Below are 25,377 nucleotides of genomic sequence, written 5' to 3'. Positions count from 1 at the left end.
AACTGTGAGATCATGTCCAGAGCCGAAGTCAGGCGCTTAACCGACCGAGCCACCCGGGCGCCCCTAAAGTTTATTTTCTAATTGTGCATTGCTGATGTATAGAAATATAATAGGGACACCTGGGTGGCTCAGTCAGTCAAGCATCCAACTTCAGCTCAGGTCATGATCTCACCATTTGTGGGATCAAGCCCTGCATCAGGCTCCGCGCTGCTCAGGATTCTCTCTCTCTCCTTCTCTCTTTGCCCTTCCCTCACTTGTGCTTTGTCTCTCTCTCTCTCTCTAAGAATAAACTTAAAAAAAAAGAGTTATAAAAACTATTTGTATTTGACGTTGTATCTTGCATTCTTGCTAAAACGTTATTACAAATTCTAGTGACTTGTGGATTCTATAGAACTCACTATGGACATGATTATATTTTTATATAGATTTTTTCTCTCCTAGCCATATGCAGTTGTTTTCGTCTCTTGCTAGACCTCCGATGCAATGTCAACTGTGAGCAATGAAGTGTGTGTTGTTGGCCTTGGTCCCAGACATCCAATATTTCAACTCAAATGTTGAAACAATTCAATATTTTATCATGCTGGCCCGAGTGGCTAGCTCTTGGTTTTTGAAGATACCCTTATGAGGTTGAGAAAGGTCCCTTCTTTTTTTTTTTTTAAATTTTTTTTTCAACGTTTGGGACAGAGAGAGACAGAGCATGAACGGGGGAGGGGCAGAGAGAGAGGGAGACACAGAATCGGAAACAGGCTCCAGGCTCTGAGCCATCAGCCCAGAGCCTGACGCGGGGCTCGAACTCCCAGACCGCGAGATCGTGACCTGGCTGAAGTCGGACGCTTAACCGACTGCGCCACCCAGGCGCCCCGAGAAAGGTCCTTTCTATTGGTCATTTGCTGAGAGCTTCATGATGAATGGATGCTGGACATTTTTTAAATGCCTTTTGCGCATCTATTGAAATGATCTTACGAATTTTCTCCTTTGTTCTACTGATACGGTGTCATGGGTTGAACTGTGCCACCCAAAAAAGATGCATTGAAGTCTTAACCCTCAGTGCCTAGAAATGTGGCCTTCTCTGGAAATAGGGTCTTTGCAGATATAATCAATTTAAGATGGGGTCGTTAGGGTAGGCCCTCATCTAATGTGACTAGTGTCCCTGTAAGAAAAAGAAAATGCCTTGTGAAGACAGAGACACACGTGGAGAAGACACAGCCATGTGACGACAGAGGAGGGCTTGGAGTGATGTGTCTACAAGCCAAGGAGTGCCAAGGATTTGTAGCAAACCACCAGAAGACAGAGAAAGCAAGGGAATATTGTCCCCTAACAAGTTGCAGACAGACCATGGCCCACGGACAACTTGATTTCGGACTTCAAGCCTCCAGGTCTGTGAGATAGTAAATTTCTATTGTTTTAAGCCCCTTGGATTGTGGCGCATTGTTACCAGTCCTGGAAAACTAATACGTGTGCTGAGTTACCTTGATTTGGAAATGTTAAACCAAACTTGCATTTTACTTGGTCACAATATTTTATCCATTTTACATGTGCTACTGGGTTAGATCTGTTTATATTTTGTGAAGGATTTTTGTGTCTGTGTTCATGAGCAACATTACCTATAGTTTTCTTCCAGCGTATTTGATTTTGGTATCAAGATAATTTTCTTCTAATGTCTTTGATTGTCAGAATTTACAGCAAAAATTTGAAGAAATAGGTTTTTTTTTAAAGTTTATTTTTGAGGGGCGCCTGGGTGGCTCAGTTGGTTGAGCGTCCGACTTCGGCTCAGGTCACGATCTCGCGCTCCGTGAGTTCGAGCCCGCGTCGGGCTCTGCGCTGATGGCTCAGAGCCTGGAGCCTGCTTCCGATTCTGTGTCTCCCTCTCTCTCTGCCCCTCCCCCGTTCATGCTCTGTCTCTCTCTGTCTCAAAAATAAATAAACTTAAAAAAAAATTAAAAAAAATAAAATAAAATAAAAAAATAAAGTTAATTTTTGAGAGAGAGACAGAAATAGGTTTTTTTTTTTTAAGTTTATTTTTGAGAGAGAGAGAGACAGACTCGTTTGTTTATGATTGAGTGAGGGGCAGAGAGAGGGAGACACAGAATCTGAAGCAGGCTCCAGGCTCCGAGCTGTCAGCACAGAGCCCGACAGGGAGCTCGAACCCATGAGCCTCGATATCATGACCCAAGCCAAAGTCGGATGCTTAACTGACTGGGCCACCCAGGCGCCCCAATATTTTTTTAAAGCTATTTTTTAGTGCAGTTTAAGCATCAAACAAAACTGAGAGGGAGGTGCAGTGATTTCCCATATCTCCTTGCCCGCACACATGCATTGTCTCCCCCACTTTACCAGCCCCCCACCAGAATTGTGTGTCTGTTACCAACCTGCACTGACACATTATAATCCATCATTCACCTTATGGTTCGCTCTTGGTATTGTTCGTTCCATAGGTTTGAACAACGTCGGAGAAATGGCTCGTCTCTAATTTCGTTTTCCATGTGTTTGTTACGAGTATACAGAAATACAACTGATTCGGGTATATTAGTGTTGTATCTTGCCACCTCGGTAAATTTTCCTATTCCAGTTCTAGGTGGTGGTGGTGGTGGTGGTTTTAGATTCCTCAGCATTCTCTGCTTCCACAGCCGCTTTCCTTTCCAGTCTTCATGCCATTTTCCTCTTGCCCAGTCGCGGGCGAGGACTTCCAGTCAGTGTTGACGTTTAACGTCTTGTCTTGCCTTACTGCCAATCACAGGGGGAAAATGTTTGGTCTCTCACTGTTAAGTATGAACCAGCTTTAGCTTCTCACAGATCCTCCTTTTCAATTTGAAGAAGTTTCCTTATCATCCTAGTTTGCAGAGAGATGTAATCATAAATGGGTGTTAAATTTTTCCATAATTTCCCATGCGTTTTGGGGGGCATTTTTTTTTGCATAATGTATTTTTTCTTCAATGTAAATTTTATGCATATGCGATGATCATATGGTTCTGTTAACACAGTGAGTTAAATTGATTTTTCAACTAATTAAACCACCTCCATTCCTGGCAAAAACTCTGCTTATATAATAACACTGCTATTACTTTCTCCTTGGAAGTTCAGTAGAACTTACTAGTAAAGCCATCTGGACCATGAGTTTTCTTTGTGAGAAAGTTTTTCTTTTTTTAATTGAAAATAATTTAAAGACTTTTTAAATGTTTATTTAAAAGCATTTTTAATGTTTATTCATTTTTGAGAGACAGAGAGAGACAAAGTGGGAATGGGGGAGGGGCAGAGAGAGAGAGAGGGAGACACAGGATCTGAAGCAGGCTCCAGGCTCTGAGCAAAACAGAGCCAAACGCGGACTCGAACCCACAAACTGTGAGATCATGACCTGAGCTGAAGTCCGATGCTTAAGTGACTGAGCCGCCCATGCGCCCCAAATTGAAAATAACTTTTTAACTGTGGTGAAATACACATAAGATTTACCACCTTAGGGGCGCCTGGGTGGCGCAGTCGGTTAAGCGTCCGACTTCAGCCAGGTCATGATCTCGCGGTCCGTGAGTTTGAGCCCCGCGTCGGGCTCTGGGCTGATGGCTCAGAGCCTGGAGCCTGTTTCCGATTCTGCGTCTCCCTCTCTCTCTGCCCCTCCCCCGTTCATGCTCTGTCTCTCTCTGTCCCAAAAAAATAAATAAACGTTGAAAAAAAAATTAAAAAAAAAAAGATTTACCACCTTAACCATTTTTTTAAGTACAAAATTCAACGGCATTAAGTAGCACAAATTTAGTGGCTTAAAACAATAAAAATGTGTTGTCTTATTGTTCTAGAAGTCACAAGTGTGAAATGAGTCCTAAAGGATTGAAATCCAGGTGTTGGTAGGTAGGAATGGTTCTTTCTAGAACCTCCAATGGAAAAGTCATTCTTTGCTTCTACCAGATTCTTCTTCTTTTTTTTTTTATGTTTATTTATTTTTGAGAGAGAGAGTGTGTGAGTGGGGAGAGGCAGAGAGGGAGACACAGAATCCAAAGCAGGCTCCAGGGTCTGAGCTGTCAGCACAGAGCCCAATGTAGGGCTCAAACCCATAAACTGTGAGATTATGACCCGAGTTGAAGTTGGTCGCTTAACTGACTGAGCCACCCAGGCGCCCCGTCTCTACCAGCTTCTAGAGGCTGCCGACATTCCTTGGCTCGTGACTGCACCACCCCAGTCTCGGCCTCCAGCATCACATGGATGTCTCCATAATGTTGGCACTGTTCCCTTCCTCCTATGTGGACCCTCATAATTGCACCTTGACCCACCCAGATAATTCAGGAGACTGTCTCCATCTCATGAGCCTTAACTTCGCACATCTTCAGAGTCCCTTTTTCCACATAAGGTAATATATTCATGGGTTCTGGGGACTAGATGGTCTTTGAGGGGCTAGTCTTGCGTCTACTACAGCTAACCTTCTGCCTCCCAAAGATTCACATCTATCCAGTCTGCAAAATACATCTCTCACATCCCAGTATCCCCCAAAGTCTCAACCCTTTCCAGCACAACTCAAAGTCCCAAATCTCATCATCTAAATAAGGTAGAACAGGTATGGGTGAGACGCTGTCTGTGATTCATCCCGGGGCAGAATTCCTCTCCATCTGGGCAGCTAGAGAACAAATGATCTAATCCCCGAGTACGATGGCGCGATAGGCATAGGGTAACAGTTATAAACATTCCCATTTAAACAGAAAGAAACGGAAGGAGAAAGGAATTGCGGTCCTAAGCAATTCTGAAATGCAAGGGAGCAAACTCAGGTTTCAACGAACTGTTCTCCGTGGTTCAAGGTCCACGGCTGCACCCGGAGTCTTCCTTCCTTTTTCATGAAGCGTAGCACGTGTTTGTAGCCGAGTGGTATTTTCAGCCTGTTTCCTGCCTGTAGAGTTTTCGAGTCTGCCTTCTTTCATTTCGTCTTCCTCCGTCCCTTGAAGTCCAAGCTGGTAGTGTTTCTGCTGAGACAAGATGTTCAAAAACCGTGTGGGTCTGACACGTGCGCCGTTACAAAAGAGGCTCGGGGAGCAGGGTGGGGGGGGGCCCGGGCGGCTGAACGTCTGACTCTCGATTTTGGCTCAGGTCATGATCTCACGGTTTGTGGGTTCAAACCCCGCACTGGGCTTGGCGCTGACAGTGCGGAGCCTGCTTGGGATTCCCTCCCTCCACCCCCCACCCAGCCCTGTCCCTCCCCTGCTCACGCTCTCTCTCTCAAAATTAATAAACATTAAAAAAAGAAAAGAAAGAGGCTCATCCACAGGTCTTTCCTGAATAATCCTGTCTCTTTTTTGCTTCTGCTGAAATGCTACACATCTAATCTAATCTCTCCAAAGAGCTCTCTGTGATGAATACTGTGGCCTTTTGTTCCTTTCCAGGCGCTAGAAAAAGGTTGTCCAGACACACCCCTGGCTTTCTCTCCAGAGCACACTTTCCTGACCGTGAGTCTCCTAATTTTACAATTGTTTGCAGTCCGGATAGGTTCTTTCTCATGGACCTGGGACACAATCTAGCTGGGCTTTCTGCCACTGCGGGGCAGAAGCTATTTTCCACTAGCTTCCGGTAATGTGGTCCTCATTTCCTTCTGAGGCCTCACCAAAATTGCCTTTAATTTTTTTTTTAATGTTTATTTATTTTTGAGAGAGACAGAGACCAAGCTTGAGTGGGGGAGGGGCAGAGAGAGAGGGAGACACAGAATCCGAAGCAGGTTCCAGGCTCCGAGCTGTCAGCACAGAGCCCGACGCGGGGCTGGAACTCACGGACTGTGAGATCATGACCTGGGCCGAAGTTGGACGCCCAACCGACCGAGCCACCCAGGCACCCCATAAAGTGCCTTTAACGTCTGAATTTCGTCTGCACTCGCTTTATGGCAGTTTGGGTATTACCATCTAAGATGATGTGGACTTTCTACACCCCAGTCCTCACTAACCGAGTTGTTAACGGGCACGTGTCTGCTGACAATCTGTTCACGGCAATCTAGGCTTTTTCTATGATGCTTGTCAAAATTCTTCCGGTCTCTACCCATCCCCTAATTCCAAAGCCAGTTCCACGTCTGTAGGTATTTGTCATAACAGTCCCCCACTTGGCGCGTGCCAGCACGAGTATTTTGTGCTCCCCCGTGGCAGTGCGGCATGCCATTGTATGGCTCTACGGCAATAAATATGTTCATCCAGTCTGTTGTTAACAGACATTTGGGTTAGTTCCAGTTTGTAGCTATTCAAATGAGGCTTCTAGGAATGAGCCTCTTTTTGGTGGGCATATGCTTTGATTTCCCTGGGGTAAATATCCAGGACTGGGATTTGCCTCACGGGTTCTTCTTTCTCCACTCTTGGTCTGGTGTGGACAGCCAGCACCCACGCTCCTCCTAAAGGCTGGTGGGGTAACTCTCCGTCCATCCTGAGCCTATCCAGGGACTTTAGGCCGTATCCTGTCCTTGCTGCAGGCCCACGCTGTGCTCTCCTGTTACCTGACCCAGGCTCCTAAGACTTTTATCTTTTCTTTAATGTTTATTTATTTTTGAGAGACAGAGCGCAAGTGGGAAAGGGGCAGAGGGAGAGGGAGACACAGAATCCGAAGGAGCTCCAGGCTCTGAGCCGTCGGCACAGAGCCCGACGCGGGGCTCAAACCCGCGGACCGCGAGATCGTGACCTGAGCCGAAGTCGGACGCTCAACCGACTGAGCCACCCAGGCGCCCCAAGAAGTCTCTTATTTAAACCTTAACCTTTCAGGAACACACCTTTGAAATGAGTTGTACCGATGTTGCCATATTACATGCGAGCAAACTGAGGCTGACGAGAATAAAGTAGCTTGTCCGACGTCTCGTGAGGAGAGCCAACGTTTCTGAGATGTTGAAATCTTCCTGAGGCTCCTGGAGGACGTGAGCAGATCTCCGGAACTTTAGGATGCAAGCTTGAGAAGGTATCTCGCTGCCTGACAAGGAAGCGTCGCCCGGGGATTCGGTTTCATGACCTTCACGGTGTTGAGATGATACTGGCTCAGCACTTTGTGCAGTGCCTGTCACATCATTAGGGTTCCATACGTGTTTGGGGGCTATTAATATTATTTGCGAAGTTGTAATTTTCTCTGCCTTCAGACTCCCTCTCCCCAGTGTGATTTCCAGAGCCACAGGCCGCATCCCCCTCAAGCCTTCTAAAAGAAGAGGTTACGGATGGACTGGAATTTCCTGATTAAGATCGTTGAGGGGGTAGGGGCGACTGCGTGGCTCAGTCGGTTGAGCATCTGACTCTTGGTTTCGGCTCAGGTCATGATCCCAGGGTTTGGGATCGAGCCCAGATTTGGGCTCTGTGCTGAGTGCGGAGCCTGCCTAAGATTCTCTCTCCCTCTCTCTCTCTGTCTCTCTCTCTCTCTCCCTCCCTCCTCCTCTCCCTTGCTCTCACGTGCACATGCACTTGCTCTCTCAAAAAAAGAAAATAGAATGTTGAGGAGAAACTGGGGGTTTTATGGCATTGGGTAACGCCACAGGGGCTATTATGAGGGGGAATCTCTGGTACCAGATGGTCTGGGTTCAAATCCCGGCTCTTCTGTGGACTAGCTCTGCGATCTTGGCGTGTCAGACTCTTCTGCCTTAGTTGCTGGGGCATGGAGACCATCATACTACTATTTCGTAGATTTAGTGTGACGGGTAGGTGAGTTGGTGAATTTCCAAATAAAAGGCACTTAGAAAGGTGCTCAGCACATGGTAGGTAGACATTCAAGAAATGCTAGTTTGGTTAGTGTGCTTGGTATTTAGCGCTATTGGCCAAATATTTCTGGCTTTCGGTCCTCCGGGCACTTGGGGGGGTCCGCCCTCTGGCTCTTCCTGGTTGGGGGAAGCGCGTCACACTTTTGGCCAGGGAGTTGCGAATGGAGGGCTGCGGGACGTTTCAGTGCTTGTGCTGGATCCTGCCGAGCTCTTTCTCTTTGTCGCGATGGCAGAACTTCCAGATGGTGGCCGCTCCATTGTCTGGGTTTCCAAGGGACTGTGGCGAGCGTGGCCGCCTTGTTATTTCAGGTGTCTGAGGGTTCAGATTGTTTCTGCAGCAGGATACAGCCTATCCTGACAAACAGGTCAACTATTATTAACGGTCAAGTCCGTAGTCCTCAAAGCGTTTCACTAACTTCTTCAAAAGGCCCCGAGCAGGATGAGGAAGTCCTTGCATTTCGGTGGGACAGCTGATAACAGCCCCTTTCTGCACGTCCACCTGCAACGTGACGTCCCGACTCCACCATTCCAGCTGTCAGCGTGTGCCTACAGTCCTCGTTTTCCTAAATGGAAAGCGATTGATGTGACTCGAACAACAGATGAACAATGTTCATTGGATCCTTGCCATTAACCACAAGGTTTTAAAAGTCAGAAATTCTGGTCTGCTGTTTGCTGCTTCCTGAATGAAGCAGAAATCGTATAAGGATTAGTCTTCTTTGGTGAGGATCTAAAGAAGTTACAGGCAGACGTGTTTCAGTGCACGTTTCCAGGAACTTTCTAACCGTTCGAGATATCTGGCAATAGAGCCCACAACCTGTAAGGACCGAGTTCCTTTTTCTGGAGGCATTCGGAACTGGGCAGAACCCACCGCTCACTCCCCTTTCCTCTCACAACACCTATGTTTCCAGCCCTATCACCTGCTTCACTCTGTGATGTGAGAATCCTGTTGTATCCTTGTGTCTCCCCCCCCCCACAAATGCAGTACCTAGAAAATGCTCAGGCAATGTTTGCAGGAATCAAATAATCTTTCAACCTAGAACAGTGGCCTTGTACCTGGGCTGCATGTTGGAATCACTTGGGGAGCTTAAAAAAAAATCCCAAGTCTAGGCCACACCCCAGATGAATTAAATCAGAACTTCTGGGGGCGGGCTCCAGACACAGTCTATCTGAACTCTCCCCAGATGATTAGAAAGTGCAGCAAAGATCCAGAACTGCTGAACTAGAGGCTGTGTGGTCCTGTGTCAAGGGTGTGAAAATAATACATTTAATGTTATCACTCTTGAATAGTGTCTGTTTATACACTTCTATTAGGGTTTTACAGTTTGGAGAGTCCAGTGAACTTTCAAACCTTTAATAAAGATTTTATAATCTAGTGAGGGACAGAGATACGTGCGGAGTAATACCAGGACATCAGCAGTGTGTGTGTGGGTGTAGACGCACGCCCGAGTGAGTGTGTGTTTGGGGACTGGATAGACGCAGAGTCAGGGAAAAGTGCTGAGCCCATCATTTGATGCAACAAGCCCTGAAAGGAAGCCCCGGTGGCGGTGGCGGAAGGAAATAGCATCAGATGGGGGTCTGTGCATCACAGGATCCTGCAGTGTCCTCCCCCCCCCAGCGCCCCGTGACTTGGAAAAGCCCATCTGGAGAAAGGGATAGCACTTGCTAGGTTACAGGGGGGGGGGGGTGCGGGGAGAGCCTCTCTGACTGTGTCAGCTCTCTGGGATGTCCTTGGGCGCGGTGATCTGTAACTGAGGCAGGGTCCAGCTGTAGCAAGGAAAACCAGCTACCTGGGGAAGACTGGGACCTTTCTCAGGACCCCGACGGGGAGGGGGAGGGGGGTCGCTCTGGGCTCTAGATCGCTATAATCAGCCCCCAGGGGGCGTTGGTGGGCATCAGAAGCCGGAGGTCCACGATTCTGACTTTGGAAACGAGGCCCTCCCTCATGGAGCCCTTCCTGGCGCCCCAGCTTCCTCTTCTGCCATTTCTGCAGCCACACTGTTAGCTCCAGGAGGACCACAGCGTCTGCAGCTGCCTGATGCCTCAGAACCTTCGCGCCTGCTGGAGGCCGCTCCTTCTGCTGAACTCCTCATCCCCAGCATCAGCTCAGGCAGGCTCTGCCCCACCCAGGGGTCCCTTCATCTGTTCCGGTGCCCCCACAGCCTCACTTTGGAACAGCCAGGACACTTGCTCTGGTGTCCTGTGGTCCTCCAGATCGGGGGAGGCACCGAATGCATCCTCCTATCTCCGGGTCCCGGCACTGGACGGCCAGGGGGAGTGGGTGAGTGAGCTGGTAGGGCGAGTGAGAGTGGGTGGGCAAGGGGATGGACGAGTGGGTGAACAAGCAAGGGGGCGGGGGGAGGAGTGGGTGAGTAGAGGAATGAACGAATGAATGAGTGGGGGATGGGTGCGTGTGAAAAGCTGAGTGACTGAGCGAGGGGGTGAATGAGTGAGTGGGGAGTGGTGCGTAAGTGAGGAGCAGAGTGAATGAGCAAGCCGGCGGGCGGGAGGGTGAGTGAGTCCTTGCGGACGGGCGGAAGGGAACGAGTGAGAGGGCGGGCGGGTGAACGAGTGAATGAGTGAGCGGAGGGGGGTGGGAGCTAAGGGAAGGGCTAGAGGAGGCGGGGGGAGCGAGGGACGAGCCGGGAGGGGTGCGGGGGCGCGGGGCGGGGAGAGGCCCACGCGGAAGTGCCGAGTGAGCGGCCGAGGGGTGAGCGTGACGGCAAGCGGCTAAGCGAGTGGGCGAGCTGGGCTGGCACCGAGCCTGCTGGGGGGAGCGGGAGCGCTGGCGGGAGCGCGGGCCAATCCTCCGGGTGGCCGCGTGGCCGGGGCGTGGCGAGTCCGGGCAAGGGGCGTGACGGGCCCGGGTGGGCGTGGCGAGGCCGGAGAAGGGGCGTGGCAGGCCCGGAGCGGGCGCCGCGAGGCCAGGCAAGGGGCGGGGCGGGGCCGGGCGTGGGCGGGGCGTGCCGGGGTGGGCGCGGCCAGGCGGGCGGGCGGGCGCGGAGGAAGTCACGTGGCGCGCGCTCACATGACTGGCGGCGTGATGGACCGGCTGCCGGGGGAGGCAGGCGCGGCGCCAGTCGCGGCGGCAGCTGAGGCGGAGGCTGAGGAGGAGGCGGACCCGCCGGCGGCAGGTACGGCTCGCGGTCCCCCGGGCTCCAGCGCGCGGTCCCGGGCCCGCGTCCCCCGTGACCCCGCGACCCTCGGCTCCCTGGGTGTCCGCGGCGCCCCGCGTGCCCCTGCCACGCCGAGGAGCGCGCTGTGGCGCCGCGGGCCGGGGGACCCGAGCACCTGCTCAGGTTTGTCCCGGCCGCGCTCTTCTGCCGGCGCCTCCCGGTGCAGGGCCCCCTCGGGGACGGACGTCCCCCGCCCCCCGCGGTGCCGCCCCGCCCGGCCGCGTGGGGCGCAGCCCAGGACTTTGCGGGGCTCCGACGAGAAATTGGGAGTTCTCCCCAGCAATCCGGACAGACTTCGCCGGGAGTGCTTCCGAGCTAGTGGATGAGCGTGAACACGGAAAGGCGTGCGCCAGGCTTGGCTTTTCTAGCATGCTCCCTGTTGAAAAGTTCCTTCCTCTAGTCCTAGTCCTCTAACTGCAGAACGCACGTAGGGGGATGTTGGTAGGAGTTACTACCTCTTCTTGGTGCTGGCGGGGGGAGGGGGGTGGGGGGGTGGGGCACGACGTTGAGGGACTCCTCCTGGCGGTCTGGCGAGGTGTCTCCAGGGGGCTGTGCTCACCCTAAGTTCTGGGGGGCTACGAGAGGGCTCATTCATTAGGGAGAAACAGGAAGGGGGCGTCAGGGAAGCTGCTGGGGCGTGGGCGTTGGACTGGCCTGACTAATTGATATGAAAGATCCTGGGTGAGTCTGCGTCTGCACTGAAGTCCCCCACCCCCAAAGTTGGTTTTTAGATTTTTCATTTCATTTGGAGCTGGGTAAGAGGACACGTGTGATGGCTCTTGCTGTTGGTTAGAACATTGTGTCCTCGAGGTCTCACGTTGGCGCCCAGCGTGGGCAGTCCGTCTCACCTATACCAGGGCCGTGGCCTCGCCCCTTTGGCTGGGTCACATTTGGAAATGGGAGGCTGTTTCCCCTCGGATCATAAAGCAGTTCATAGTTGCTGGATGTGGTGGTGGTGGTGGCTCAGGGGTCTCTCTGCAGGTACAGGTAACTGCAGGAGGTGTTTGAGGCAGGACTCCACTTACGGCTGGCAGTTACGGATGGCACCAGCTCTCCAAGACTGCCTTTGCTGCAACTTGGTCTGGAATTTCCATGGTAGCTGGCCTCCTTTGAGGTCGTGGCGATTTTATTAGGCCCGCTCATGGTATCCACAGTGTAGCCAGTACCTCTGTGTTTACAGAGGGCTTTCTGTAGCCGGCTGAGTCTCAAATTCAGGGTTCACGGATTGCTGGGATGTAACCTGTCATTTCATCCCATTTAAAGTCTTTTGACCATCCCATGAGGCAGGTGACGTGGTAGAACAAACCTTTTTTTACGCCGGGATAAAGGAAACCCAGAGGCAAGTGACTTGCTTGAAGTGGGCAGTGTTAAGGAGGCACGGTCAAGGTGGGAATCGTGGTTGGGTGGGCTGGAGTCAGAAAACCTAAGCCTTTGAGACTGAATCTTGTCCGTCGACCATAAATGTGAATCTCACATTGATTTTGATTTGTTGAAGGGTTTGTGTTTATGGATACAGAATGAATTTTCTCTGGTGTCCTGTCTACACAGGCAGAGCCCACGTGTAATCGTGGGGACTGTGAGGTCTAGGACTTTGTGGTGCTTTTGAGATTGTGAGCAGAAATTGTGTTCACTTTTTCAGCATTAAGAGTCTTATATTGTGGTTCTTTGACGTTTCAGCTGTGAATGGTAACTCTCTAAACATTTAACTTGCAATTAAGCAGTATATGGATAAACACATTTTCTTTAAAAAAAATGTAGAACATTATTAACTAGGTGGAAATCTCACTTCGATTGCCATCATCCTCTCTTTACCAGAGGTGACAGTTGTTATCAGTTCGGGATGGATTCTCTCCATTCTGTTTTTATATCTTATACATTCGCGTTCCCAGAAAACATCCCGCCTTGTGCCTCTGTGCCCGTGTTTCCCCAGGACCGTGTATTAGTTTTCTGCCGCTGCTCTAACAATTTACCGCAAACATGGTGGCTTCAACAGCACAGATGTATCATCTCCCAGATCTGGAGGTCAGCAGTCCAAAATCGGTTTCCCTGGGCTAAAACCAGGTGTGGGCAGGGCTGCGTTCCTTCTGGAGGCCCTGGGGAAAATCCATTTTCTGGCCTTTCTAGCTTGCAGACGCCTCCCACATTCCTTGGCCGATGGTCCCCTTTCTCCAGCAGCCATGAGCACGTCTTTCACATGCTGTCGTTTGTCTGGTTCTCCTTTTGTTGTTTCCTTCTTTCCCTTTGAAGGACCCCTGGACTACATTGGGCCCGCCTGGGTAGTCCACAGCCCGTGCCCTCTCTTAAGGTCGGCGGCTTGCAACCTGAATTCCATCTGCTCCCTTAGTTTCCTTCTCTGTGGAAACAACAGATTCAGCTTCCAGGGGCTAGGTCGTGGACACCTTCGGGTGGGAGGGGCGTTATCCTGCCTTCCATGAGTAGATGCTGTAGGAGTGGAATTGCCAGGTCACAGGGTTTGCACCTCTTTTGTTTTAACAGGTAGTGACGCATTGTCCTCCGTGGTGCCTATCACCACTTTAGTCAGCAACGTGCTTTATTAAGAACATCGTTTCCTCAGGGGCGCCTGGGTGGCTCAGTTAAGCGTCCAGCTTCGGCTCAGGTCACGATGTCAGGGTTTGTGGGATCGAGCCCCGTGTTGGGCTCTGTGCTGACAGCTTGGGGCCTGGAGCCTGCTTGGGATTCTGTGTCTCCCTCTCTCTCTGCCCCTCCCCCACTCTGTGTGCCTGTCTCTTTCCCTCTCTCTCTCTCTCTCTCTCTCTCTCGCTCTCTCTCAAAAATAAACATTAAAAAAAATAAAAACCACACCCTTTCCTCATAACCTCGTCAACACTAAATACCATTTTTTAAACTCTTCAGATTTACAAAAATTAAGAATGTGTCTCATATTTGTTTGGACTTCCATTTTCTCCAGTGTTAGTGGAGTTTAGTTTCTTGTCATGTTTTCATCTTGTGTGGCCTCTCTGAACTCACTGTTCATATCTTTTGCCCATTTTGTTAGGAGTGTATCTTTTTTCATGTTGAATTGTAGAATTTCTTTTTTCATTTTAAACATAGGCCGTTTGTGGCTTGTACAGTAAAATTGTAACTAGCAAAATGTCTGATTGGAACATTCTACTCTCTGTGCGGGATGAGAGTTTATTTCAGGGCCTCTTTTGAGGCTATAAAGCTCAGCAACTGTGACATAGAATAAGAATGGCAACGGATGAATGTGATAGATGCTTGATTGTGCAATTTGATTTTTTGAGGTTGCATCATACCCTGATAAAAATACACACGCATGACCGCTGTGTATCATAGGCCCACTTTCCTGCAGTCCGATGGACCTAAACTTGGTCTTTAGCCCAGGGGAGAATCGGCTTCAGTTCTGTTAGAGCGGCTCAGTGGATGGCATTCCAGACATTCCATTTGGTTAGGAAGCTCCCAGCCACTTGTCTCCTGGTTTTCTCTGGGGTCATGCCTGAGCTCTGCTCATCATTGGAGCTCCTGTGCACCGGCCCCCACCTTCTCTGCGTGCCCGGGCCCTTTCCTTGCTCTCTCTGCCCCAGCCACCACCCCTCGCCTGCTGCTTTCTGGGTGTACATTGGTCAGAATTCAGTGAGCTGTCACTTAAGATGTATGCATGTGGGTTAAACTCTATCTCGAAGTGCTGACTACATTCAGAAAAAAAAACAAAAAAACAACCCTTCCTGTCCACCCTGCTCCCCTTCATTACACGCATTTTGATCGTAAACTCCCAACAGGCAGAAACTATTATTTTTCTTTACATACCAGTATCTAGAACAAGATCTGCTATGCAGAAAAGGCTTAGAGGTTTAAATAGAATTACATTTGTGCTCGCTTCGGCAGCACATATATTAAATAGAATTACGTTTTCATCATACGTTTTTTAAGGATAGTGTCACATTTTAACTTGGTAACAGTGGTAGGTGTGGAAATATGATTTAAGTTTGCTTCCTTGGTCTTTCAACTCTCTGTCATACAGACATACCCAATTTGCAAGGTAAAATGTGTCAATTTGAAGAAAGAGGAACTAACTGAATCACTATTATGTAGAACGGATTTTGCCAGAATTTGTGGTTAGCAAGAAAGTGATGTGTTCCGGGTGGGGGAATTCTGTTTTGGTATTATTTTTTCCTTCCTAAGAAAAAGACATCACAAACAGAGATGTTTTGCCCACGCTGCTGGCTGGGGGGAGCCTGGAGTGGTGAGTGTTGGGACAGGGGCTCCGCGAGGCCTGTCTGGGAACAGGCCCGCACCCCCCCGGGTACTTGGTGAGCGGGGCTCCGGATCACGTTACCCTCTGAAGGACTGCAGTGTTTTCATGATAGAATCACTCAAAAACCATAACGAGACTTAAGGGGGTAGATGTTCTTTGTGAAAGTAATCAGGACGAAAGTGCCCTGGAGCTCGGGGGGCTCGGGATGGCCCAAGGTACACGCGTGCTGTGAGCCGTTGGAGTGATAGGGGACTTGGGCCACGCTTCATGGTTCCCGCTGGCTGGGTGGTCGGAGTGGAGCAGGTGTTGGGTGGGGTTTTGTCGTACTCCTGACCAGTTTGGAGTTTGTGTGTTCAGCAGAGTTGAAGTGAAATTACGTGACGTTTGATTAATTCCAGGGAAGCTTGGTGTGGACTGGCCAGACTTGTGGCTAGGTACTGTCTCTGGGAAGTACGTTTTCATGACCTCCTGAGGATCTTTCAGAAACGATCTGTGTTGGTAAAGTTTGTTTGCCAGAAGTCTTACGAATGAGTTGTAATCAACCCAGTGAAATTGCATTGTTGTGTGAGAATTTGCGCTTTGAGGAGGATGTTGTTGTACAGGAATGTAACTGCGAGTACAGACGTTTCATAAACGGAGAAATCGGCCACAGTTCCACCATTTCAGTGCAACCACTGCATTTTAGCATACACTTGACTTTTGAACGACACAAGTGTGAACTACGCGCATCCACTTGTACGCGGGGTTTTTTTTTGATCAGTATGGTGCGGTACGGTAAGTGTATTTTGTGTTATGATTTTCCTAACATTTTTTTTTTCTCTAGCTGATTTTATTGGAAGGTTATGGTATAGAACACACACACAAAATATGTATTAATTGATCTTTTATTACTTACTAGTAGGGCTTCCAGTCAACATCTGGCTGTTAGCGGTTAAGTTCTTGGGGAGTCAAAAGTTCTACATTGATTTTCCACTTTGCAGGGGGTAGGGTTGGCGCCCCTAACCCCCATGTTGCTTGAGGGTCAGCTGTGACTTCCTTCTTCCCGCGCATATGCTTTTTACGTCTTCCTAGTGCATTTACGCTTTACGGCCTAGCCTTTCCACTCAACATTTTTCTACACTGTTGAAAATAGTCTTCGTAATTCTCTACTTAATGTCGGCATGGTACTGTGTCAAGCTCTCGATTCGTGCTTCTGAAGTGCTAACATCATACGATTTGTGTTAAAGATCCTTTTGCCACGTGTTTTTCAGAAAATGATGCTTTAAATCGAACCAGTGTTAACCTTGCCCTCCTGCTTGCACTTGGTCTCTCCCGCTCGGCCCGTTCCCACCTCAGAGGTGATCTCTGTTATCAGACTTTCCTGTCGGATTAGGGTTTCAGTAACCTCGGTTATTGGGCTTTGAGAACGGGGGGATGCCCTTGGGTGACCTGTTCAGGGATCTTTGCAGATGTGAGACCTGAGTCCCCCCACCCTCCCCTGAGGATGTCCAGAGAGGCCCGAGAAAACGTACACTGGTGACTCTGGTTTCAGTCAAGTTACAAAACATGCAGAATTAGACTCTTGTGTGGGGATGCTGCCGCAGGTTATAAAACTATCAATGAAAGGCAAGGAAGATATCATGAAAAGTAGGTGGTGGTCGCCTCTGTTAGGAGAAAAGGGGTTTGACCTAAAATGTTTACTGGACAAGGTGGGCTTTTTAATTTTCGACCTGGATGTGTGTTTGAGATATAACTTTGTTAAACTGTCCATAGACATTACAGCCCTTTCTCTGTGCATGTTATCTGCTTCACTGTAGAAAATGTGGAGGGAAAACCCAAGATCCCAAGATGTCAAGTGCACCTGCTAACGATCTGCAGTTTGCCAGGCAGAGGTGGGTGCAAGGGGTCTTGTTTTAAAACAGTTTTGTAGGCGTTCTGACCTCCCTTGTTTTCTACTCTCTAGTTAACATTGGAAGTATATTTATGGTGAAATACGTGTTCATTGTATCCTTGTCCACTCCTAATGGCCAGCCTTGCAGTGAATAAGCAGGACGGTCTCCTGGCTGCCGCTGTTTCTGGTGTCCATGTCTGAATACAGTTGGCGCTGGTGAGCCCAGCTGTTTTGGTGGCCCCGGGGACCAGCAGGACCCAGACCTGACGGCCACGGGCAGGTGTCGTGGCAGGAGGGATGTCTGGGGACCTCACCTGCTGTTAACAGTATCTCCATGATGGAGACGGCAAAGGCCATCTTCCGTAAAGGAGGGTCAGGTGATAGTCGTGACTTCGCACTGTTAATTGCCTTTGGGACCGTAATTGCACCTCCCACCTCCTGCGAAATGCCACTCACTGCTGGGTTTTTGCATTTTCAGCTCTTCAGAGTGTGGGGAAAGTGTGTGTGTGCAGTTCTTTATCTCAGGGTGTCTCGTGTACCACCGTTCTTTCTTCTTAGGGTGGACAGTGAATTCGGGAGGCTCCTCGGAGTACCTGTAGAAGGTTAGTTGTTTTCTTTTTTTTATTTTAATGTTTATTTTTGAGAGAGAGTGTGTGTATGTGTGAGAGAGCGAGCTTGCGCACAAGTGGGGGAGGGGCAGAGAGAGGGGAGACACAGCGTCTGAAGCGGGCTCCAGGCTCCCGAGCTGTCAGCACAGAGCCCGACGTGGGGCTCGAACTCACGAACCGTGAGATCATGACCTGAGCTGAAGTCGGACGCTCAACTGGCTGAGCCACCCAGGCGCCCCGCCTGCAGAAGTTGAGAGGTGAGCTGGCTTGTGTGGCAGTGGGCGTGTTTCCTGAGATGGACTGTGTTATGAGTGGAAAGTGTCCCATCTTTTGCCTCCTCCTGGTAGACCTCCACAAAGGGCATTCTCGGCGACCAGAGGACGCGTTGTATTCATGACAAAGCCTGGCAGAGCGCTTCCTGTAGGAGGTGCCTTCCTCCTCACGGACATCCTGCAAAGTCAGTAGTCTATGAAACCCACTTTACAGATGGGGAAACTGAGGCGGCAGCAGTCCCATCGCTCACTCATGACCGGAGGGTGGGATTCACACCCCGGCAAGCGTGGGGCTCCCGTTCGGAAGCGGCAGACGTAACCTCTTGGCTACCGTCTACGCAGGCCTCCTTCCATGCACTTTCCTTAAGTTCGCTTTGCCAGCCGTTCCCAGACCTCGAACTTTCCCTCTTCTGAAGGTTTCACACACGGCGAGATGTTTCCGTGTGGCTGTCCTGAAAATGGCCACCGCAGACCACTGTGAGATGTTAGCCTCTCTCTTTTCAGAAAGGGGGTGCACTTGACACGGCGCGATGGGCCGAACAGAGAGCCTGGCAGTCCGGAAAGTGTGTGTGCGCTACAGTCGTTGGAGGCAGAACGGTCACTTGCGTGGTTTGCGCGCGGGTCTCAGCTCTGCACCGCGTCTGCCAGAGCCATCCGGTTCAGTCTGGGGAGCCGCGGGTCGACTGGAGCATAGGTTTCCTGGAGAGAGAATGTGACAGCACCCGGACACACATTTTGCCAAGCACAGGCCGAGTTCCCTCGTCTAATGAAGGTGTTGGGATTATCCTGGCTGACCCATTCGCAGTCTTTGGGTTGCAGACACCAGAGGACGGTCCAGCCTTCTCTGCGTGGGAGATGAGACCTCCAGATTCAGCGCATCTTGGCTGTGGAGGCAGGACTGACTATGTGTTTCTCTTACTGTGACATTTTTCACGGTCCCTAATTTGTCCATGCCAATTTCCGGGGCGTTCCTGTCCCTGGCTGATTAACGGCATTCCGGGTCCTCTATCCTGCAGGCCGCTGGATGGCTTGTCTTATTTTTTGTGATTCCTTCCGTAGACCAATGGGGGTTTGTTCAAATGGATTTAATTGTATCTCACTTGGTTTCCAGTGCCAGTGACTGCTTGGAATTTTATTAGTGGGGCCTAATTTGGCTGTGAATGCAGGCTCTCTGTGTAGCCTTGACTGAGATAGAGCACACTCGGTCCTGCTAGATACTTTGGAATATTTTCACTTTCACGGCAACAGATCCTAGATAACCTGAGTCACTTTCAGACTGAACCAGTCAGACCCAGGGTGAGGGTTTAAACAAAGAACAATCTCCCAACAGATTGAATTTGGTTCCAGAGAGAGATCATGATTCTTTTTGGAATTGGACTCCTTTTTTGTAAGTTATTCCAAGATTCCCCAAATTACTATTAGCTAAAAGAGTACTGCTTTTGAACTCTGGAAAAAAATCACCAGGCCTTCCCACAGATAAACATTCTGAAAGTGAGAGACCGAAGAGGTTTTTTGAGGAATACACCCAACTTGACCGGGGCCCTTTCAGGAGTATGTTTGGAAAGATTCGTGGAGAAGCAGAGATCTGGTGGCCTCTGTGCTGGTTCCTTTCGCTCCAATTTGAGACAGGAAATCATCTGATAGGTGACCGTTTTTGGCCCTCAGCTTCAGTTTTGTGATGTCTTCAGGAGACAGACCTATGATTTTTTTCCCCCCCTCTGTGGTTTGGTCTCTTGCATTACCCTTGGAAAGGAGTAGCCACTCATAGGTTGCAAACGTCTCGTTTGTGTGCAAGTGGTTCACACGTGTCTTTGAGCTCCCAGGGACAACCCGCGATCTGTTCGGGTCTTGACCAGAGCAAGATGCCGTCGTTGTGGCGCGCGACCCGTGCTTGAGGCAGTGAGAACGCCGGGCCTCCGGTTCATTCGATCTGTGATCTGGAAGTTCGTGTCTGGCCTCTGGCCTGCCGGTCCTTTGGAGAAGAAAAGCTTGGGCACCAGGCACTGTGCTGGATGCTTTGACATATTTTCTTTAACACAAACTTCTTGCAGCTAAACAGTGTTGAAGATGGTACCGTTCCCATCTTAGAGTTGAGAAAACTGAGTGCAGCGAGGTGAGCTGTCTGTTCGCGGTCACAGAGGAGTCAGGAATTTGCGTGGACACCATCTGACCTCTGGCCCCAGGCATGGGGTGTGCCTGTCCTGGCTCCTCTCCCCATGAGTCAGGGAGGGAATACAGGATTGGGTGTCGTCAGGTAACCTGCACAGGTTCAGGCCCCACTGCTTAGCTGCTCGCCAGCGCTGTGACCTTGGCGGGTCACAGCACAGACCTCGCCAGGCTGTGCTGCTAGAGCCTCGCTTTCACGTCTGGTAAATGGGACCACGGTGCCCACTTGAAGGGTTTTCTAGGACTAAAGAGAGATGATGTAGAGGTTCCGCGAGTCCCCCACGCAAAGAGGTTTCGTTGGGAAGGGCCCTTGCCGGAATGGTGGTCGGCAACGCACGCAGCTGTCCAGATGGCCAGGTCCATCCCTGCCTTTGAATTCGTGGGTAGAGTGAGGGTGGGAGACACCCTTCCTAAGGGCAGCTTCGGTTGTTCTCAGCATTCAGTGGCTGCTTCCAGTTCTGACGTGCAGCTTCGTAGCCACGGGGATGACCCGGACCCCAGGGGCCGCTGGAAGTTTCCGTGGCAACGACACCAGCTAGGCTTTTTTGCTTGTGCCAGGAACAGCCAGAGGGTTTCTCACGTAGATGATCTTCCCCCTTCTCGGTAGACGTCTTCGCTCAAGATCGCAGGCCGGCTGTGCTCCGGGCCCATTGCTGGCACGGAAAAGTCGTTTGCACAAGAACTGGGGAGAAGACAGGGAATTCATAAAACATTTTTAACAGCCTTATTGAGCTCTAATCCACATACCACATAATTCTCCCATTTGAAGGACACAATTAACAGAATTGTGCAGCCATCGACATCATTTTAGAGCGTTCTCCTCTCCCCTGGAAGAAAGCCTACACCCACTGGTGGTCAGGTTCACGCTTCAGTCCCCTTTCCTCCTGGCCTGGGCAACTATTACTCTCTGTAGATTTGCCTCTTCTGGAATTTCATACAGATCGAACCGCGTGTTCTGTGTCCTTCTGCGTCTGGCTGCTTTTGTTTTGCATCGCGTCGAGGATTATCCGTGCTGTAGCATGTACACTGTTGCTTTTAACGGCCGAATAGTATTCCGTTGCATTAAGACTCTGTATTTTACTTTACCCCTTCGTCACTTGGTGGACATTGGGCTGTTTCCACGTTTTGGCCATTATGAGCAATGCCGCTGTGAGTTCACGCACAAGTTTTTGTGTGGATGTGCTTGTCATTTCTCTTGGGTGATATACTGGCAGTGGAATTTAACCTTCTGAGGAGTTGCTGGACTGTTTTCCTGTAAGTACAAGGGCTCCCGTTTCTCCGTGTCCTCACCAACACTTGTTATTGCCTGTATTTTTTTTAATTTTTAAAAAAGTTTTATCTATTTTGAGAGAGAGAGCATGAGTGGCAACGGGGCAGAGAGAGAGAGGGAGGGAGAGAATCCCAAGCAGTCTCTGCACTGCCCGCGTAGAGCCTGACGCAGGGCTCGAACTCACGAACCGTGAGATCACCACCTGAGCCGAAACCAAGAGTCAGACGCTTAACCGACTGAGCCTCCCAGGCCCTGTGCTTGTCTTTTCGACTGTAGCCTTCCGTGTGGGTATGAAATGGAATCTCATTGTGGCTGGGCATCTTTTCATGTGCTCATTGGCTTTTCGTATATCTTTTGGTGAGAAATGTTTATTCACATTTTTGCCCACTTTTATTAAAAAAAATTTTTTTTTAATGTTTATTTTTGAGAGAGAGAGAGCATGAGCAGGGCAGGGGTAGACAGAGAGGGAGACACAGAATCCGAAGCAGGCTCCAGGCTCTGAGCTGTCAGCACAGAGTCTGATGCGGGGCTCGAACTCACAACCACGAGATCATGACCTGAGCTGAAGTTGGACGCTTAACCAGCTGAGCCACCCAGGTGCCCCTCTTTGCCAATTTCTTAAAAAAATGTTTATTTTTGAGAGGGGGGGCAGGGGAGAGGCAGAGAGAGAGGGAAAGGGAGGATCCCAAGCACACTTCTCTCACTGTCAGTGTGGAGCCTGATGAGGGGTTCGATCTCACAATCTGAGATCATGATCTGAGCTGAAATCAAGAGTCAGACACTTAATGGAGCCAACAGGCGCCTATCCTTTGCTCATTTTTAATTTTATTATTTAAAAAAATTTTAATGTTTATTTATATTTGGGAGAGCGAGCATGCAGGCTTGAGAGGGGGAGGGCCAGAGAGAGGGAGACATTGAATCATAAGCAGGCTCCAGGCTCCGAGCGCTCAGCACAGAGCCTGACGCGGGGCTCGAACTCACAAACTGCGAGATCATGACCCGAGCTGAAGTCGGATGCTTACCGACTGAGCCACCCAGGTGCCCCACTTTGCCCGTTTTTAAAATTAGGTAATTTGTCTTTTTTTTTTTTTTTTTAATTTGTATTTTCAGAATTTCTTTGTATATTTTGGACACAAGCCCCTAATCAGATCCATGATTCATCCGTATTTTCTGCCATTCTGGGGGCTGTCTTTTCGATGTCTCGATGATGTCTTGCAGCACGACGGTCTTTAATTTTGATGAAGTCCCGTTGACCTATTCTGTTTTTCTGTTGTCTGTATTTTTGGTGTCATGACTCATGACTTTGTCTAACCCGGGGCCACAAAGATATGTTTTTATATTCTCTGCCAAGTGTTTTGGAGTTTTAGCGCTTTTAACATGGACCTTTAGTTACCGCGTGTGGTGTGAGGGAGGGGATCTGGCGCATTCTTTGGCCCTTGGAAACCAGTTGTGCATGTGCTGTGTGCCATCCCCATGCCGGGCAGCGTCGGGGAGCCAGAGCTCCCTGAACCGGGCTGGGGTGAATGTTCTGGTGTGTGAGAAGCCCACGGACGAGACACTGAGGCAGGTCAGCGAGGAGGCGGAAGTTGGAGAGTAGCGAGGCTCGCTAGACTCGCGCTCGCACGGGGCTTAGCACACTTCACTGTTGCAGTAGTGTTTGAACTGAGATTTGGAGAGGATTCAGCTCAGAAATTCTCAGTGAAGAAGTTCCAGAGGACTTGGAGGGACCTGGAGAGGTGGTTTATTTTTACTTTGTTTCAAGGTAAAAACACTCAAACTGTTGCAGGAAGAGGAAAGCCTTTCTTTGTTGTGCCGGTTGACGAGCCAGATGGCACGTTATGGCTTTAGCCGGGGGTTTTGCCTTACGTTCTTTTGGGGAAAAGTAGATATAGCCGTGAATTGGCCGAGGGGCTGTGGTGGAGGTGGGGAGCTGCCCCTGCTCAGGGCTCGCCCGGGGCGGCGGCATCGTTGAGAGCCTCCTCTGTGTTACCGGCTTTTGCCTCTGGCTGTGGTTCACTGAGGCACGGTTCCTGTCACCGGCAAGACCTTACTGCGATCTGTTGGTGCGGAATGGGCAAGAGGTTGTCACCCCGCCTGGGAAAGCATAGCAGGCCTTGGTGACTCTCTGTGGCTTTCCTGTCTGTGTGACTTTGGCGCCTTTCATGCAGTCGGCAAATGGTTTTACTGAGCACCTACTATGTGCTGGGGGCTCTTCTCGACTGTTGGGATCCTAAGCGTGGACAGAATAAGGAAGCCTCTTGTCCCGGAGTTGATGGTCTTATAGTGGGTGGTGGACACTCTTCGGACATAATGAGCCAGTGACCCATGTTAGCATGCGGGGGGCAGAGGGGATGCAGTTGGCACCGAGTACCTGCCGTGAGAAAGTGGTGTTTGAGCCACAGTTCAAAGGAGGTGAAGGAGTTGGTCTGCGGATAGTTGCGGAAAGGGCGTCCCCAGTACGAGGGCCCTGGAGCAGTGCCCAGGCTCTCACTGGCGGGTGCCTGCTGGGGCTGAAGAGAGGTGAGTGAACGGGGCAGCAGGACATGCGTCTCCTGGCTGAGAAAGGAGAAAAGAACATTTTGGGGGGCAGTGGTGGATTTGAGGAAACTGCATTACGATCCCTTCCCCTCGGTGATTGCCGTTCTAATTGCAGGCGGGAAGGTCAAATTTTAGTTTTCTCTTTTTTAATGCCACTATGGTACATCTTTATGTATTTTTTCGTACATTTTTTAGATTACCAAGATCACTGCAGTAACGCTCCAAAGAGGGTTTCTGAAGAAAGTCTTACTCAACATGTGTCTGTGTACAAAAGCCATCCAGGGAAGTGTCCATTAGCAGGAAATAATGTGGCAATTCTCTAGGAATTGATGCTAAGGATAGAGTAAAAAAACCCACAGCGGAATGTTTTGTGAATAGGGCTGTTCTTCACGCTGTTGACAATAGCAGGAAACATCTCATGGGAGAAGGGCTACGTGACGTTTAGTTGCATACCTGAGATGTGATGCAATCGTTACAGGTAACAGTACGTTTTTAGGAATATAGAACGGTTGTAAAGTAAATGGAAAAAATTCAAGATGAAATTTTGACTTCGCGGCCACTGTGTTAGACACAGACCCTATCAAGTGGTGAGGGGGACACAGGGAAAACACTGGGTGGGGGGCACTGCGTGAGGCAGCTGGGCCTCCTGCTGATGGCAGTGTGACGTGGGTCAGTCATTTTGGAAAACGGGAAATATTTGCTAAGCCGGACGTAAGAAATCCCAGGATCCAGGAACTTTAAGGAACATACCCAACAGAAATGAGGGGTATGTGTCCACCAAAGGACGTGTGCTAAGTGTTCATAGCAGCACCGTGTGTAATAGGAAAACCCGGGAACTACCCAGGTGTCCAGCAGCACGATCAATAGGTCGATCGTGGCCCGATCACGCAGCGGGGTCTGTAGCAATGACAGCTGCGTGCGGTGACATGTACGGGCCTTGCACGTTGTGCTGAGTGGAAGGAGTCAGAAACAGGGGAACTTACGGATTGATTCCGTGTATATGGTGTAACCACAGACAGAAATAATGCGTGGGTTAGAAGGTGGCTGGCACCGTTGGCGGGGGAGTGGCCGAAAGGGAGCGGGCGTGTGTCCCGTTTCTCTATGTGGGTGCTGCCCCGATGCTATGCCGGTTCATTGACTTGAACAGATTTGATAGGTACACTCTTCTGTACTCGTGCTCTGTTCCAGTATAAACCAGAAAAAAGTAATTGTGTCTGTTGTATACGACAAAATACAATACTTGCATGCACTTTACAGACACTTATGGACACGTGGAAAGCACAAAGACCTGCCTGGAATGGATATCCCTCCACTCTAGGACAGTGGTCACCTTCAAATAGCAAAGGGGGACAGGGTGGGTGTGCATCTGTGACGTGTGTTTTGTATTTAAATTTTTTTTTCAGAAAAAATATCTCACAATGTTATGAAATCTCCATGGTAGTTACACGGAATATAATATTTTCTGTACTTTTACGTCTGTTTGAAATGTTTCACGACGAAAACAAACGTAAGTGCATTTAAATGTATGTAGGAACACAGATTGAAGGGAAAACCATGTTCATGGTGAT

At 49.8% G+C, this 25,377-nt stretch overlaps 1 protein-coding gene across 4 annotated transcripts in view; it reads left to right on the top strand.

The window, feature by feature from the left end:
• Positions 1–931: 931 nt before the first annotated feature.
• Positions 932–25,377, top strand: part of SNX8 (sorting nexin 8) — a 49,714-nt gene continuing 25,268 nt past the window's right edge. Inside the window, exons 1-2 of one of the 4 annotated variants that reach the window (XM_047089120.1) lie at positions 932–1,376; positions 6,705–6,894. Coding sequence is in view for 3 of the 4 variants with exons in the window: in XM_047089116.1 (XP_046945072.1) it covers positions 10,704–10,809 (106 nt within the window). In the remaining variant the exon portion in view is untranslated. Of the gene's footprint in view, positions 1,377–6,704; positions 6,895–10,703; positions 10,810–14,857; positions 15,074–16,881; positions 16,957–17,513; positions 17,558–25,377 lie in introns of those variants that run through there. The other 3 variants (XM_047089117.1, XM_047089116.1, XM_047089118.1) reach the window with 3 other exon arrangements.

This window comes from Lynx rufus, unplaced genomic scaffold, assembly GCF_022079265.1.
Source record: "Lynx rufus isolate CCGP_SWC_20201006 ecotype Redwood Valley unplaced genomic scaffold, mLynRuf1.p SCAF_27, whole genome shotgun sequence".
Classification (NCBI taxonomy): Eukaryota; Metazoa; Chordata; class Mammalia; order Carnivora; family Felidae; genus Lynx; species Lynx rufus.
This window is presented reverse-complemented; position numbering and strand designations above follow the sequence as displayed.